The following is a 17,095-nucleotide window of genomic DNA, read 5'->3' as shown; positions in this document are numbered from 1 at the left end:
GTAAAATACTAGCAAGGGCCTTAAGGGACCCAAACTCCAATCACAATATATTGGGCATTCAGAATAAGGCATGTAAGATTGACAGAACCACAGATAGAATAGTACAACATTTTCACAACTTTTATACTAGTTTTTACAACCTGCCGAATCAACACAAACCAGTAGACACCCAAGACAATAGGTTACGAGCCATAAAGGAATACTTAAGACTCCAATCTCTCCACACTTGCATCAGATGACATCTCACAATTTGAGAAACTCATAGACTCTTCAGAAATCAGACTTGCCATTAAGGACCTAAAGACAGGCAAAAGCCCAGGCCCAGATGGTTTCAGTGCCATATACTATAAGACATTTCTTGACTTACTAATAAAACCCCTTATGGAAGCACTAAATTCATTAACAACGAGAACAGTACCCACTGAATATTCTGGCGGCCTTCAATGCGGTCATCCCAAAGCCAAACAAAGATCCGTTACACTGTGCCAGCTACAGACCAATCTCCTTGTTAAATTTAGATGTCAAGCTCATGGCGAAAATTATTGCCAATAGGTTGAAACCACCACTTCATGGCCTGATTGGACCAGACCAGGCTGGATTTATGCCGGGCAGAAAGGCCAAGGACAAAGTCACCAAGTCCTTGGACCTGATCTATGCCACCAACACGCAAAAAAATCGAAGGCCTCCTCCTGTGAACGGACGCGTAGAAGGCCTTTGATCGAGTAGCAAGGGACTTTATGCTGGAGACTTGTTGGTTTATCGGCTTGGGACCGCACATGACGACTTGGATATCTTCACTATATAAGAACCCCACTATATAAGAACCCCATGGCTAGACTTAAAATAAACGGCTCTTTGTCAAATATCGTAAACATACAAAACGGCACAAGGCAGGGCTGTCCACTGTCACTGATAAAATGGTGGGTGTCCTTTGTGCTATCAAGCTAGTGAAACACCAAAGTGAAAATGAGATGATAGATAATTGCAGCAAAATCTAAAGTGTTCACAACAACTCAGAGAAAAAGTAAATAGAAAATGATTTCGCGCAAAAATCTAGTGATGAGGAATAAAATTCTAAAAGAAGTATAATTACAACTAAGGAGTCAAATGAATATATAAAAGACACGTATAATGGTGAACGTGTCACTATGTGATGTATCATCTAAAGACATGACCCTAAAATTGAATGCAATCAATTCCTGATGAAATAACCAAATGGATGGTGAATAAATGAGTGATAAAGTGACAGTTAACAGTGCACATAAATCACAATAGCAATGCAAGTAAATCACAAAGTGAATGAATGAATAAATAAAAATTAATGTGATGAAGAAAATATATATGAATGAAAATGGTAAGTCCATAGGGTGAGGTCAACCACTCTCAGAGGTCCCTGCTAAGGGAATAAGATAGGGCAGATGTTCTAGTGGGTGACTGATGAATAATGAAATTCAGTATGTTGCCTATAGAAACTCCATGTAATGTCTCCTGGATGTAGTCTCACAGAACTCTCACCTTCAAGCTGTTAAAACATGGCATCTATGAGTACAGGTGTATCGATGTAATCTTTGATGAATGTTGTCAGTGAGGTCCTCTGTGAATTTCTCCTTTAATATCCTCCGCCAGTGTCTCCTATAAAGGGCTCAATATTACCACAACCGTAGGGGGGGGGGGGGGGGGGGGGAGAGAAAGAAAAGGCCTCCACTAGTGTAATAAGTTTGAACAATGGGGGGATGTTTAATAAAGTGTTTAAAATTGGACTACAATAAGGTAAAGTGTTAAAAGCAAATGGATAAAAGACTGTGTGGCGTTCTCAGCGCCCTCTCACTTGTTCTTCCTGGTGTACGTCTCACTCCAGCCACTCCCTACGTGTCACGACACGCTCACTTGTCTTCATCTTTTTTTCAAAATGCTCTTTTTACATTTATATAATAAAAAATAAAAACCCCAGTGCTGATCAAAGACCACCAAAAAAAAGCTCTATTTGTGTGAAAAAATTATATAAATTTAATTTAGGCACAGGGTTGCATGTCCGTGCAATTGCCTGGTAAAGTAGCACAGTGCTGAATAGCAAAAAATGACCTGGTCATGAAGGGGGTAAACTTTTCTAGAGCTTAAGTAGATAACATTGCATAAGTTATAACATCGTATAGTAACTAAAACGTAACACTTTTCTATGTAACCTTTCCTGAAATTCAAAACATTGTTTATGGTTTTTAAAAAACATAAAAAATTCTAGTGTATGTGTTTGTGTGTGTATGTACATACACTCAAACTGACTACCATTTTAGGGATGCAAATGTATTTGTTAATTTTCTGTGATAAAACTCAGTTTCAGCTGAAAATTATATTGGAACCTCATTTCTCTCCTGTTTTTTTTTTTTTATTACCCCATTTACCTGTTATGCCGGGTTTCCTTTGATTCACACAGTCACCTGCCCAGCAAATCCAGCATTGTTCTGCTGTGATTCACTGCTTAGGTGCCATAGCTCAGGTCCCGCCATCTTTTTCTTTGATGTCATCAGGAATATGGCTGCCTCTTCCAGGTTCAGGCAGATGGCCCCTTCCCCAGCTCTGACCATGATTGCGGTGTGTTCCTGGCTCCTACAGCCTCCTGGGATATAAATATGATGTACATATTCCAGGAGGTTTCAGAAAGGAGGAGATATAAATTCTCACCTAAGCGAGAATGGTAGTTGCACAGTACATCTGCAAAGTCCTCTACAAAGTTCCTGGAGTAGCCAGTCACTGTAATCCACAGGAAATAAAGCGGTACATTTTTATAAACTTAATAGAATGAATAAAAGATACCTTTACATTCTGGTTTAGGCTGCCATCCATCATTACCGCACTCACTTATGCCTTCAACTTTGTTATCACTACTGATAAATCCTTCCTTACATTTATATATGAAGTACGCGCCAACGTCAAATACATCCTCTTTTGTTATATATTCTCCATTAACCAGGTTTGGTTTTTGGCAAGATTCTGAAAATGAAGAAAATAAACACAATGTATGTGATTACACCTATTTTTATTCATATGTTATCACAATAATGCAAGGACAAGGCATTACACCGTTCACATAGATTACAATAAAGCAGAATTGTATTCTTCATCTAGGTGTCTGTAGAGTTCATATGTAAGTATAAAGATAAGAAACATTGTTATTAATCACTGTAGGTACAAACGTAACAGCAATTAGAACCTCACAAATATGTGTTTATAACAGGCATTTACAACTGTTCTCACATGCAACTAAAGTTCATTAAAAGTTTATATAAAAGGTATAAAATGTAAAGTAAATCTGTGCTTTTACCATGTATGATAACACAGAGCCCAAGAAGTGCCCAGGAAAGTGTACCCTTTACTTCTAAATATTTGGGAGCCTGCAACCAGGGCCGGAGCAAGGATTTTTGTCTACGCAGGCGAATGTGCATTTTGCGTCCCCCCCCCCCCCGAAAGAAAGATGACAGGGGTTGTAACCCTTCTTTTTTGCCGTTAGTTTTACTTTAAAGCCCCAAAAGTGTTCTGATTGATGTGTAATATGATACTGTGTTGTACACATTGCAATGTACAAGGTTTACCTTTAAGGAGGTAGTAAAGCTCGCTTTGTGATTTTTACCTACAGGTAAGCCTATCATAAGACTTACCTGTAGGTAAAATGAATATCTCCTAAACCTGCACGGTTTAAGAGCTATTCACCCTGCATGCAGCTGGTGACATGACTGGTGCATGCGCTCTGAAGGTCTGAAATACTGTTCCGGACCTTCAAAGCTTTGTGCCGGAACCGAGGGCGCATGTGTGTGCATGATGTCATTGCAGCTTAGCCGCTCATACAGCCGGAGCACGCAAACCCGGAAGGAAGACCGGGTGGAGATGGAAGTCCTGTCAGTGATGACAGCGCCCTGCTGGATTGCTTCGTTCTAAAGTAAGTATTTCACGGGGACAGAGCAAGACATTATGCCATTGTCTTGCAGGTTTTTTTTTATTTTTATAAACTGCCGCGGTTTACTACCGCTTTATGGTCCCTTTCCCACAGACGTTCTGATTGAGCCTGCCTGTCTGTTTTTCAGGTGAACCCGATTGAATTATCCAACCATTTTCTATAGAGAGGCGGATGTAAATGGACATGTGTCCATTTACACTTGCCTGCATCCAATCTGGTCTGCTAAAAATGGATTGGGATCCATTCCCCATTCGTCTAGTGGATTGGATCGAGTGAAAGTCGGATGTAAATGGACAGGAGGTCCGTTTACAACCAACCTCCCATAGAGGAGAGCAAGCTATGTCCATGTCCGTTCTAAATAGCAGAGAGGACACGGGCCTGTCATCTGCCTGCTCAATGGAGATCAGTGGAGGGATTCCTCACTAAACAGGTGGATTTGAGCCAGAGTCTGTCCATGTGAAAAGGGCCTAAGGCTGGGTTCACACAGAGCCAATCCACTCAGCGGACTCAGTTTTTCTCAGAGGTGGATCGCTCCGCTGATCTCCGCTGAGCAGTTGGGTGACAGGTCTGTCTCCGCTCACTGTACAGACATGGTCCTGTCAGAGTCCTGCTCTCCTCTATGGGGAGATCGGATGAAAATGGACCGCCTGTTCGTTTTCATCCAATCAACTGGACGGAATAGCGAAGGTATTGCCATCCATCTGTTTTCAGAGGATCTTGTCAGATGGATGGCAGGTGGGTGTCAGCGGACACATCTCTGCTGATATCCGCCTGTCCATAGAAGTTGATAGGTGGCCCGCTCGGATCCACCTGAAAACCAGACAGGCGGATCCGAATGGGCCGAGCGTGTGAAAGAGGCTTTATAGTACATCTCACTATACATCGCATCTGTAGATGGACTATTGAGGTACAGAAAAGGACAGGAGTTGTGTATCCTATGCAATCTATCAAGCCAAAAAAACATCTCCTAGAGCAGGGACAGCCCAGAGCCCATGTAAAGGAATGCTGGGGTTACCATGTTCCATCCTCCAGCACACAGCCCACTGAACACAGGGACTCACCCCAGGTCACCCTCAGTACAGCCCCTGATAGAGATGGGAGGCTGAGGCAGTTACAAACAAGGCCAAGGATAAATCCAAGGGAAAGACCAAGCTTAACTTACCATCAGCCCGCAGACAACCAAATAACCTGTCTAACAGTATGCGTTAAAAGCATGTCTGCACACATCTGCAAATGCATGTGTAAGCCACAGAGCCTTGTCAAGGAACCCTGGTATCTGTGGTACCTAACACTAATTTTTTAGGTGTCCCCTGAGGCAGTCCAGCTGGTGTTGGCACTGGCAGACAGTGCAAAGCAGAGTCCCGGTGTCAGGAGTTTGGTCCCGCATATCAAAAGCCACTGACAACGAAACTAAAATAACCCTTGTGTCAGGAAGCAGAGCAGCTCCCTCCCCCCTAGTACTGCCAGGCTGGACCAGAGCACAGTGACTACAGTACTTTGTATGGGGGCGGGGGGGTGCTCGTCAGGGGTTGACTGCACAGATGCTATGTAGGTGGCATAGGAGGCACTACAGTGACCCGTGTCAAAGGACAGATTCCCATTATGATCAGTCAGTATGGGCGCAGAAAGTGACTGGGGACTGGATTTTACCGCCCCTCCTCTGCTGGCACCCTCAGGTGGCCGCCTGGGCTGCCTTAAGCTTGCGCCGGGCCTGCCTACAACAACAGCTTGGCAATTGGCTGCTGAAGTATCCAGTGCTGTTACATGGAGGGAAGGAAAGAGTCCTCAGCCCTGTGTAAACATACAATACCAATTTAGAGCTTACACATGCCTTCACATAGCTCCCATGGGAAACATGTAGCATAAGGCCTAATGCACACAGGACGTTTATTTAACTCCTCAGCTGTGTTTTTGCAGAAAAAATGCTTGATGCTTTTAAAAGTGTCTAAAGCTTTTTGGGTCTTTTACAGGCATCAAGTTCTTGGGCAGTAATTCATTTGATTGGCCAAAATAAATAATTTATTCTGGCCATTGAAATTAATGCTCAAGTGAATAGCGACTAGGTGCGTTTTTACGCACGTTTAGCAGCTTTTAGTAACATCAAGTGTTTTTCTGCTCAAACTCTGCTGCTTTTGGATGGAGTGGGTGTTTTTTCCTACCTTTAAACTCTCCTACAAGTAAATACTGCTAAAAGCCTATGGGGGTTATTTACTAAAATGGAATAGTGCAAAATCTGGGGCAGCTCTGCATAGAAACCAATCAGCTCCCAGGCTTTATTGTCAAATCTTAACTGAACAAGTTGAAGTTAGAAGCTGATTGGCTACCATACACAGCTGCCCCAGATTCTGAGTAAATTAGTAAAGTTTAGTAAAGTATGTGTGCATGGACACATGGGGGGGATTAACTGAACCTGGTGCACTCAGAATCTGGTGCAGAAGCTGGTCAGCTTGTTTAATTGGGTTTTGGCAATAAAACCTGGAAACTGATTGGTTTCTATGCAGAGCTGCACCAGATTTTGCACTCAGGGCTGCTATCAGGGGGGTACAGCCGATACAACTGTAAGGGGCCCACCCAGGCCAGAAGAAGGCAGGACAGGTGAAGGGGAGCCATGTTGTGCACTATAGAAATGATCTTGCAGCTTCTGCTGCTCTGTGTGTCATTGAGCTTAGACATCGAGCTCTACTGCCACCTCTGGCTACTATGTGCATATGCACCCATTGTGTGAGTTGCCTGTACTGTGCTCCTGTGTCAGCAACATGTCAGCTTTGTGAAAACGAGCTGGGACTAGATAGGAAGATTTCCTTTACAAGTAGGGGCTGTGAAGGAAAGGGAGGGGGCTGTTTGTGTACAGGGAGGGGCCAGAGGCTTGTGTGTTTACAGATTTGTGTATGTGTGAGGCTAGACAGGAGTGAGAGGGAGCTGACATATATGCAGGTGTGAGGGGGGGGGCTAACATATATACAGAAGTGAGGGGGGCTGACATATATACAGGAGTGAGAAAGGGGCTGACATATATACAGGAGTGAGGAGGGGCTGACGTATATACAGGAGTGAGGAGGGGCTGACATATATACAGGAGTGAGGAGGGGCTGACATATATACAGGAGTGAGGAGGGGCTGACATATATACAGGAGTGAGGAGGGGCTGACCAATACACAGGTGTGAGGGGGGTGGGGCTTGTATATATACAGGTGTGATGGGGCTGACATATATACAGGTGTGGGGGGGCTAGCATATATACAGGTGTGGGAGGGTGGGCTGACATATATACAGGTGTGAGGGGGCCTGGCATATATCGAGGATTGAGGGGGGGCTGACATACTGTATATACAGGACTGAGGAGGCTGAGTGCGTACAGGTGAGGTGACTGGTGTGTGGATTCGGTGGGATGGCCCATGGGCAAGCCCTGGGGAATGTTGGAGGTCAGGCTCGGGGGGGCCCAGGCCTAAAGCTGTGTAAGGGGCCCAAAAATTTTTGATGGCTGCCCAGTTTGCACTCTTCAGTTTTAGTAAATTAACCCTATAGGCTAACATGCATGGAAGTTTAGAGGCAGAAAAAAAAAAAAAAAACCCACTAGGAGCAACTGTAAAAACATCCAGTGTGCATGAGGTCTAAAAGCAAAGAAAAAGTAAATGTAAGCAGCTGTAGTAACCAAAAATTGACTTGCCTTGCTTTTGTAATTGTTTTTTTCTATATCACTATGGGTCCTTTCACACGGGCTTGTCCGTTTGACGGACTTCGCTTGCTCAGCGGGCGATCGATCTTCTAATCCCCGCTGAGGCGGCTGACAGGTCCATCTCCACTCACTGTGCAGAGATAGACCTGTCAAGAGTCCTGTTCTCATCTATGGGAGATCGGATGAAAACGTACCACCTGCCCGTTTTCAACCGCTCCGCCAGACGGATGGAAAATAGGGTCATCATCCGTCTGGCTTTGGCGGACAATATTGGATCGGATAGCAGGGGGTGTCAGCAGACATGTCACTGCTGACATCTGCTGCCCCATAGGGGTGAATGGAGCTTCTGATCAGGTCCACCTGAAAAACTGACAGGCGGACCTGATCGAAAAGCCCGTGTGAAAGGGGCCTATATCTTTTTAATTAGTACCAATATCAATAGAAACCTGTCAAAAAAATTTAAAAAGGAGGACTACCACTTATGGCCTCCTTCTGAAAATACCATTTTCCTGGCTGTTTAAGAGAAGGGTCTGTTATGGATTTTGGGGGGACCCCAGGCAAGGAAAAAAACGAAAAAAAAAAATGCTAGCATTGGGTCTTCCTCTAAAATCCAAACCAGAATATTTTCTGAGCATGCAGTCTGGCTGGCCAGGGACAGGAGGGACACTGAGCAAATAGCCCTCCTCTTAAATCATACCAAGCCGTGTTCCCCTACATTTCTGCCCCCCCCCCCCCCCCCAGTGCAGAGTGCCTCTCTCCTCCTTTACCAGTACAGACCTCTCCTTCATGTCTAGTACACAGCGCTGCTCTTCCCCACAGAAAATAATTGACTGAAACTTACGGGAGGTCAGGCTGCCGGCGCAGGCTTCTTGCGATACTGCGTGCTCAAGGTTAGAGCTGAGTGGCCCGCCCCATCCCCTCCACATCCCACCCTCTCCTCTGTTGTAAATGCAGGGAGAGTTGAGTGTGCCACCGAGATCTGTCACCTATAAAACACAGAAGCCGCGCTTCTGTGTCTGTAAGTGACTAGTGAGTGGCAATGCAAGGAGCCAGCGCCGAAGGTTCCAGCTGAAAAAAAAGCTCTTAGAGCATTAAAAAACTGGAAGCTGCCAGCTGGCTGGGCACCCCTGTCAAAGAGAAGGGCCCGGGCCCCCTACAGAAGGGCCAGTTGTACCCCCCTATCGGCAGCCCTCCCCATCTGTCTGACACCCATTCCATCCCAGTTTACTTTTATCTCTTCTAACTGTCCTGTTGTAAAATATTTAGATACCTTTCATATTTTCAGTGTCCTAGGTGATTATAGATAATACATTGTTTTTAATAGCCAGTAAGATAAAAAAATAGTGTGACTTTATTTGATCACACATAGATACAGAAGCAATACAAAAATAATGGATTAAAATACAATAAAAAGGAATATAGCTTAAAATAAATTTAAAAATAAAAAGGTGTTTGCTTGAATGTATGTTAAATGTATATACTTTTTTTGTTAGACCATTTGCTCCAGTGAGTGTAGTAAGTAGGGATGAGCCGAACACCCTCCTGTTCGGTTCGCAGCAGAACATGCAAACAGACAAAAAATTTGGCAGAACACATGAACACTGTTAAAGTCTATGGGACACAAACATGAATAATCAAAAGTGCTCATTTTAAAGTCTTATATGCAAGTTATTGGCATAAAAAGTGTTTGGGGACCTGGGTCCTGGGGACATGTATCACAATAACAATAAAAATTAAATATTCCTTTAAATATTGTGCCCGTGTTTAGAACAGTACCACACCAAAATGACAAAGGAAAAACTGTCATTTAAAACTGATCGCGGCTGTAACGAATTGTCGGGTCTTGGCAATATAGATAAAAATCATTGAAAAAAAGAGCATGGTGGAAATCTCCTACATTGGTACTAGCAGAAACAATTCACAGAATGAATAATACAATGTCCCATGCTAAGATGGTAGCCATTGATCAAAATCAAATTCCAAAATTTGAAAAACTTTGGCATCCTTGGATAAAACAACAGTTCCTGTCAAATTTCAATGACTCTGTCCTGTTGCCATGGTGACAGATTAAATGACTTACAGAGACACCCATTCCAAGGCTTCAAAGAGAACTAAAAAGAATAATAAACTGACTAGCGGGACAACCTTGTGGACCATACCTCTGCCTTTCTACCTTTTTCTTCTTTCTCTTTCCTTTTCTCCACCTTACGATTAAAGCTCATTATCAGAATTTATTTGACCTATATCCACTCAACCTGTAAACAATATGTATAGTAGGTATAAATCATTTAAATACCTACAAAAGTAACTAAGGAAATGATATATATCTTTAATTTAGGTTTACATGAACCCAATGTTTAATATTTGAAATTTCATGATATTTGCCTATATAAACCCTACTGTAAAACAATGAGCTTACTTTATAGATCCTTGTAAACTTACTTTATGTATCTTTATAATATTGTATACTCAATAAACTTCTTTTGACAAGGAAAAAAAGAGCATGGGATCCCCCCCAGTCCATTACCAGGTCCTTTGGGTCTGGTATGAATATTAAAGGGAACCCAGAACCTACATTAAAAAAAAATTGCGTGGGGGTCCCCCTAAAATCCATACCAGGCCCTTGGGGTCTGATATGGAAATTAAGGGGAACCCTGTGCCAATTTTTTTTTAAAAATGGTGTAGGAGTACCCCCCAAATTCATACCATACCCTTCAGGTCTGGTATGGATTTTAAGGGGAACTCTGCGCCAAAATTAAAAAGAAATGGCGTAGGGGTCCCCCCCCAATCCATACCAGACCCTTATCCGAGCACGCAACATGGCAGGCCACGGGAAAAGAGGGGGGACCTCCCCCTCCCCTCCGAACCCATACCAGGCCACATGCCCTCAACATGGGGAGGGTGCTTTGGGGTAGCCCTCCAAAGCACCTTGTCCCCATGTTGATGGGGACAAGGGCCTCATCCCCACAACCCTTGCCCACTGGTTGTGGGGGTCTGCGGGTGGCTTATCGGAATCTGGAAGCCCCCTTTAACAAGGGGACCCCCAGATCTTGGCCTCCCCCCCTGTGTAAAATGGTAACGGGGTGCAAATGTACCCCTACCATTTCACAAAAAAAAAAGAAAAAAAAAAAAAAAAACACAGCTTGGGACAAGTCCTTTATTAAAAATTAAAAAAAAAAAAAAAAAAAAAGTCCCACGATGTCCATTCATCTTCTTAGCTCGCTCCGCCGACGGACCGAAAAAGAAAAAAAAAATTCTGCCACCGATCCGCCTCCATGGGAGGCACCCGCCGTGTGACGCTTCATCGCCTTTCACAGTTCTTATATAACTGAGGGCGGGGCCACCTGGTGACGTACCCGGGTTACCCGCCCCCTCTGACACCACAGGGACTTTCCCATGGCTTCCCCGTGGCGTCAGAGGGGGATGGGTCCCCAAACACTTTTTATGACAATAACTTGCATATAAGCCTTTAAAATGAGCACTTTTGATTTTTCATGTTAGTGTCCCATAGACTAACGGTGTTCCTGCGGCTTTCAAATTTGCCCCCAACGCCGCATATTGTTCGGTGTTCGCATAATATCCGAGCAACCAAAGTGCGGTCCGAACTTATGCTCAGGCCGAACCGTTCGCCCATCCCTGGTAGTAAGTAGTGGCCCCTCAAGAGGTCATTCTAAAACCAGTCTTTAGTTCCAGTAAATGCGGGCTTCTGTTCAACCACTCCCAGTTCTAATGTAGCAGGGGGGGCTGACTGAATACATAAAATCTAAATTACAGCAAGTAGCTAGCTTGTTACAGAAAAGTCCTCCCCCATCCCTTTTACCTTAAAATGTCTCTACAGAGTTGTAGGAGAGGCATTCCAAGTGTCTGCAACTCAACTGACAGAAGCTTTAATAACTTATATTCAACCTTACCAACTTTGTAACTTATTTATCATTTAAATCAAATACATACATTATACCAATATATGTACAGTATATCTAATACAAAATTCTTTCCCATATTAATATCTTAATCAAGAAATATTACAGTATAAAATGTCTGTACTTATTCTTAAAGTGATTGTAAGGTCTTGTTTTTTTTTTTCTATAAAAATACTTACCTGCCCTGTGTAGTGGTTTTGCACAGAGCAGCCCAGATCCTTCTCTTCTTGGGTCCCTTTTTGGCTCCTCTGGCCCCTCCCTCCTGTCGAATGCCTTCATAGCAAGCAGCTTGCTATGGAGGCACCCGAGCCGATCTGCAGCTCCGTGTGTCCATTCAGAGTAGGAGCCCTGGTTCAGCTCTGCCCCCTCTCTCTTCTATATGGCTGACTTTGATTGACAGCAGCGGAAGCCAATGGCATCGCTGCTGTGTCTCAGCCAATCAGGAGGGAGAGTCACAGATGGCTGAGGCACACGTGGACATTGCTGGATAGAGATGGGGCTCAGGTAAGTATTAGGAGTGCTGGGGGGCCTATCTACACACAGAAGGCTTTTTACCCTAATGCATAGAATGCATCAAGATGAAAAAAAACTCCTGCCTTTACAACCAATTTAACTCAAGACGGCCATAGACAGTTCAGAGATCTGGACCAGGTATGGGAGTGCTGAATGTACCCAAGTTGATCGATCAATCAACTTTGGTACAACCAGCCTGCCAGATTTTACATGTGATTATTGCTAGTAGCTGTTATGCCGCGTACACACGAGCGGACCTTCCAGCAGACTTGGTCCCGCCGACTGGACACCGGACAATTCAAACGTTTGTGGGCTCCAGCGGACTTTTTTTTTCCCAAAAGTCCGACGGACCTAGAAATTAAACATATTTCAAACCCGTCCGACGAACTCGGCATTCTAGCGTGCAAACCGTTCGTCTGTGTGCTAGTACGACGGACCAAAAATGACGCATGCTCTGAAGCAAGTACAAGACTGAAGCGCTCGGTCTGGTAAATCTAGCCTTCGTATTGAAGCTAGCACATTCCTCACGCTGCTAATTCTGTGATCTTTTAATGCAGCGCATTCTTTTTTTCTTTATAATGCTAGAAGAATGAAGTTGTTTTGCTGCTTATATTCACACAGACTTCTCACAAACTTCTTTCTTCATTATTTATCCTCATGTCATGACTAATATTCTAGTTTTTAAAAGCCAGTTCTCCATAAATAATGTTTACAGTTCTTTTTTAGACTCATCTTTTATAATTTTATATTTCAACAATATAGATTTTCCAATTTGGTAAAAGTTAAAAAAAATTCTAGTGATTTCAATTTTCATTTTTTTTTGGATTTTCAAGTTACCACAATAATATTATTATCTTGTATTTTTTATGAACCTTAACAAGGTTGGTGTCCCTTGTTAATTTGACATAGGGGGGTTATTTACAAAAGGCAAATTCATTTAGCACTACAAGTGCAAAGTTCATTTGAAGTTGCACTGAAGTGCAGTCGCTGCTGATCCGAGGGGCACATGCAAGGAAACTAAAAAAAACAGCATTTTAGCTTGCACATGATTGGATGATAAAATCAGCAGAGCTTCCCCTCATTTCAGATCTTCCCCTCAGATTTACAAGGACTGCACTTCCAACAAGTGCACATGCAATGCAATTTCAAGTGCACTTTGCACTTGTAGTTTGCACTTGTATTGCGAAATGAATTTGCCTTTTGTAAATAACCCCCATTTTAGACATGTACCTGCCTACTCACACACAAACTGTCCTTTTTGAAAAAAAACACATAGTAAATTATTTTTTGTAAAGAAAATAGCCATTTATTCTGGTTAACAAAATAAAGAGGAAGGCAACACTGGAGACACTTTTGGAATCTTTTGTCCCCCAGGGCACACATCAAGTCATTGGAAAACAAAATTGGGATCTTGCGGTGTCCATATAATATAGGGAGCACAATCTGGGTCTTCTGTCAGACCAGACTGAAGCCAGGCAATTGCTTTCAACTCTTCCGTAGAGCCTTCCCTCCACGCTGCCCTGCAGCCTTCCCTCCACGCTTCTCTGCAGCCTTCCTTGGAGGCTGTGCCTCTGGTGGTGTACTTCTGGCAGGAGGAGGAGTAGGGGCTTCATCATAAATATGGCTGGTTTTAGTAAGCTGGCCCCTCAACCTCTTCTCAAGGGCCTTTGAAAAAAGCCCCTCACAGAGGAGGCGTTGGTCCTTCTCCAGTTCCATCAAACTGGTGGCCAAATATGTACCATAGGCCTCTTCAGCATTGGGGGGGGGGGGTTACTGAGGATTTGGGTGGCTTCCCGAATGAGGGCAAGTGATTGCTCCTCTGTTCTGGTCATCTTCCTAGGCCTATTGTTGGGAAGGCGGAGGGGAGGCACCTGGCATTCTGTGAGGCTCCTACTGGGCCCAGCCACCTCCTGCCTGCCACTGGGCACAGCCTCCTCCTCTCTACCACTGAGCAGGGCCTCCTCCTCTCTACCACTGGGCAGGGCCTCCTCCTGGCTAAGTTCATCCTGTGTATAAAAAAAGGGACATAGTTGTATTTTTTGCTTCATCAATCACACACAATTTTCAGCTCATGACTTGCAAATTGAATTTTAAACAAAAAGAAAAGGCTATCATTTTGACCCCACCATTTTTCTAGCTGTTAACCAATATTTGAACAACATTTTTGGCCACTACTGTCTAGTGATATGTATACATAATAATTTTTGTGAGGAAATTGATTTGAAAGCAATTCAAACATTTTAGTTTACATCATTAATATTCGGACAATCAATAATTCCAAAAAAACCTGGCTCCCGCTGGGCGCATCCACTTCTTCAAGGATGAAAGGGCCCGGTTCTTCCTGGGACGTATCAGCTAGGGTGGATGGAAGGGTGGAGGGAAGGGTCGAAAGCGATTGCCTCGCTTCTGTCTGGTCATCCAGAAAATGCAGTTTTGGGTAGTACCACAGCTTGGGGACATTAACATTATCTGCTGCTGCTCCTGATTTGAGGGACTCCTGCATCTTCTTGTACATATTCCGCAAGATCCCAATTTTATTGTCCACTAACCTAATGTCTGCCTGGGGGACTCGATTCTTTACAAACTCCAGAAGTATCCCCAGTGTTGCCTGCCTTGCTTGCTTATTGAAATACAAGGGGTGCTTGACCTCCCACAGGTTTTGGTTAGCTTGATATAAGTCAATAAAATGACTCAAAAAATCCTCCTCAAAGGGATTCATTTTTTCTGAAAGACAATACACAAGAGAAAAACAGTAATGTCAGTCCAAACTCACAGTATTATCTTTATCCCAATATAGGGCACACAGAACACACACACAGAACACACAGGTTTAAATCTTACCTTTGTTTATGACGTTCGCTACTTCCGTTCGGACATACGTAGGCCAGCGCACTAGCTTTATATACACTGCGCATGTGTCATGCTCCGCCTGCGTCGCCCGCCCCTGACGTTCTTTATGACAAATTTTCCCCGCCCCTTCTCTCTTCGTTGTGCAGTGGGAGTATATAGATAAAGATGGCGGAGACATTATCAGGAACTAGCGCGGAGGAAAGCCCGGAGCCCCAAACATCCAGATCCAGGAGGAGATTTAAGGCCACCAACATGGCCTTTGAAGAAATGGTGGAGATGGTGGACATCTTGAGGAGGGAGGACTATGATGGCAAAAATGGTCCGTACACCCGACCCAATTTGCGGAAGGACCAAATAATGTCCTCAGTTGTCACCACTCTGTAGCAGCAATTTGGGGTACGACGGGCTAAAGACCATTTGAGAAAGCGCTGGTCCGACCTAAAAACGAGGGAGCCAGATCAGTATCGCAGAATCAAGAAGGTGCTTAAAAAAAGTAGGTACTTGTCGTGTGTTCTTATTAAGATACTTAACTTGCATGCTGATCCATATGCTTTTCATTTATACTGTTGTACTGTATGCGATCGTTCGTAAATATCTTTCTTTTGAAAATACATATGATTTCAACTAAATGTTGTTCGTTTGCCAACAAATACAATGGTACAGGGTTCTACCTACATTTTGTTTTTGATAATTTGTCTTATTAAAAGAAGTTTAGGATATTGTTGTATTCTAGTTTCAAAAACATCTACACAACAATATTCTAAACTTCTTTTAATAAGACAAATTATCAAAAACAAAATGTAGGTAGAACCCTGTACCATTGTATTTGTTGGCAAACGAACATTTAGTTGAAATCATATGTATTTTCAAAAGAACGATATTTACGAACGATCGCATACAGTACAACAGTATAAATGAAAAGCATATGGATCAGCATGCAAGTTAAGTATCTTAATAAGAACACACGACAAGTACGGATCTGGCTCCCTCGTTTTTAGGTCGGACCAGCGCTTTCTCAATTGGTCTTTAGCCCGTCGTACTCCATATTGCTGCCACAGAGTGGTGACAACTGAGGACATTATTTGGTCCTTCCGCAAATTGGGTCGGGTGTACGGACCATTTTTGCCATCATAGTCCTCCCTCATTACGAAAGATATATATTATTGCCTGTGCCACCTTGTTATTATAAAATTAAATACACCAATCAAAAGACACCAATATAAGTGATGCAAATAACAAAAAATATATATTGCTGTCTGCACCACCTTACTATTTTAAATTGAATGCACAACTAATTCAAATTTATTTATATGTGCCCAAAATGTCTCTACTTCAATACTATATCAAATCTACAACCTCTACATCTACATCTACAATGTGCCAAATGCCACAGTTATCATAAACCTTATACAAATTTCGAACTTTATATAAATATAAGGTACTACAGTGTCCAATTAATGTCATGTGCCAATATTGACAAAAGTGCTCTGTGAACTGTCCTTAAAGTGGGGTTCCACCCAAAAAAAACAAAAATACCTCAAATATTCTAAAAACAAAAAAAATTTGAATATTTTTTTTCTTCACTTACCTCTAAATGCCTGTTGCTAGGTGGTCCCTCGTAGTCTGCCCCTTCCTGTGCCTGGGCTGGTGACATCACTTCCCCCTCGGCACAGGAAGGGCTCCGCTCTGCTCCCTCCCTCCTGTCAATCATCTGGGACCCATTACAGGTCCCAGGTGATCGAGCAGCCAATCACGGCGCGCAGCGCCGCTCGCGCATGCGCAGTGGGTGCCAGGCTGTGAAGCCACATCCCGGCGCCCACAGTTGAAATGCCGGCGCCGACGAGCAGAGGGGGGGGGGCGCGAGCGAGGCTTCGATCCCCCGCATCGCTGGACCCAGGGACAGGTAAGTGTCCAATTAAAAGTCAGCAGCTGCAGTATTTGTAGCTGCTGACTTTTAATTTTTTTTTTTTTTTTTTTTGACGGCCCCCCTGGGTGGAACTCCTCTTTAACAAATGAGTGGTTTAATCTTCTGTTTCTCCTTGTGACATTTCCACCAATAAAAGTGACAATTCCACCACCACCTGTATTAACCACTCACCAGATGCTGGTAAGAATGCGCCTTTGGTTCATTAGAAGGGATAACCACTCCACTTTAACTGTTCCCCTTGCTGGCCCCAATTATCACA

The 17,095-nt window shown here is 43.5% G+C and overlaps 1 protein-coding gene across 4 annotated transcripts in view; it reads right to left on the bottom strand.

The window, feature by feature from the left end:
• LOC141103381 (coagulation factor XIII B chain-like) overlaps positions 1–17,095 on the bottom strand; it is a gene marked incomplete in the record, with an annotated part of 968,440 nt that overhangs the window by 597,725 nt on the left and 353,620 nt on the right. For all 4 annotated transcript variants that reach the window (XM_073592895.1, XM_073592894.1, XM_073592896.1 and 1 more), the window contains 1 exon segment: positions 2,812–2,988. In XM_073592895.1, the coding sequence (XP_073448996.1) occupies positions 2,812–2,988 (177 nt within the window).

This window comes from Aquarana catesbeiana, linkage group LG07 (assembly GCF_042186555.1).
Source record: "Aquarana catesbeiana isolate 2022-GZ linkage group LG07, ASM4218655v1, whole genome shotgun sequence".
In the NCBI taxonomy this organism is placed as follows: Eukaryota; Metazoa; Chordata; class Amphibia; order Anura; family Ranidae; genus Aquarana; species Aquarana catesbeiana.
The sequence above is the reverse complement of the archived record's forward strand: the minus strand, read 5'-3'. Positions and strand labels throughout refer to the sequence as shown.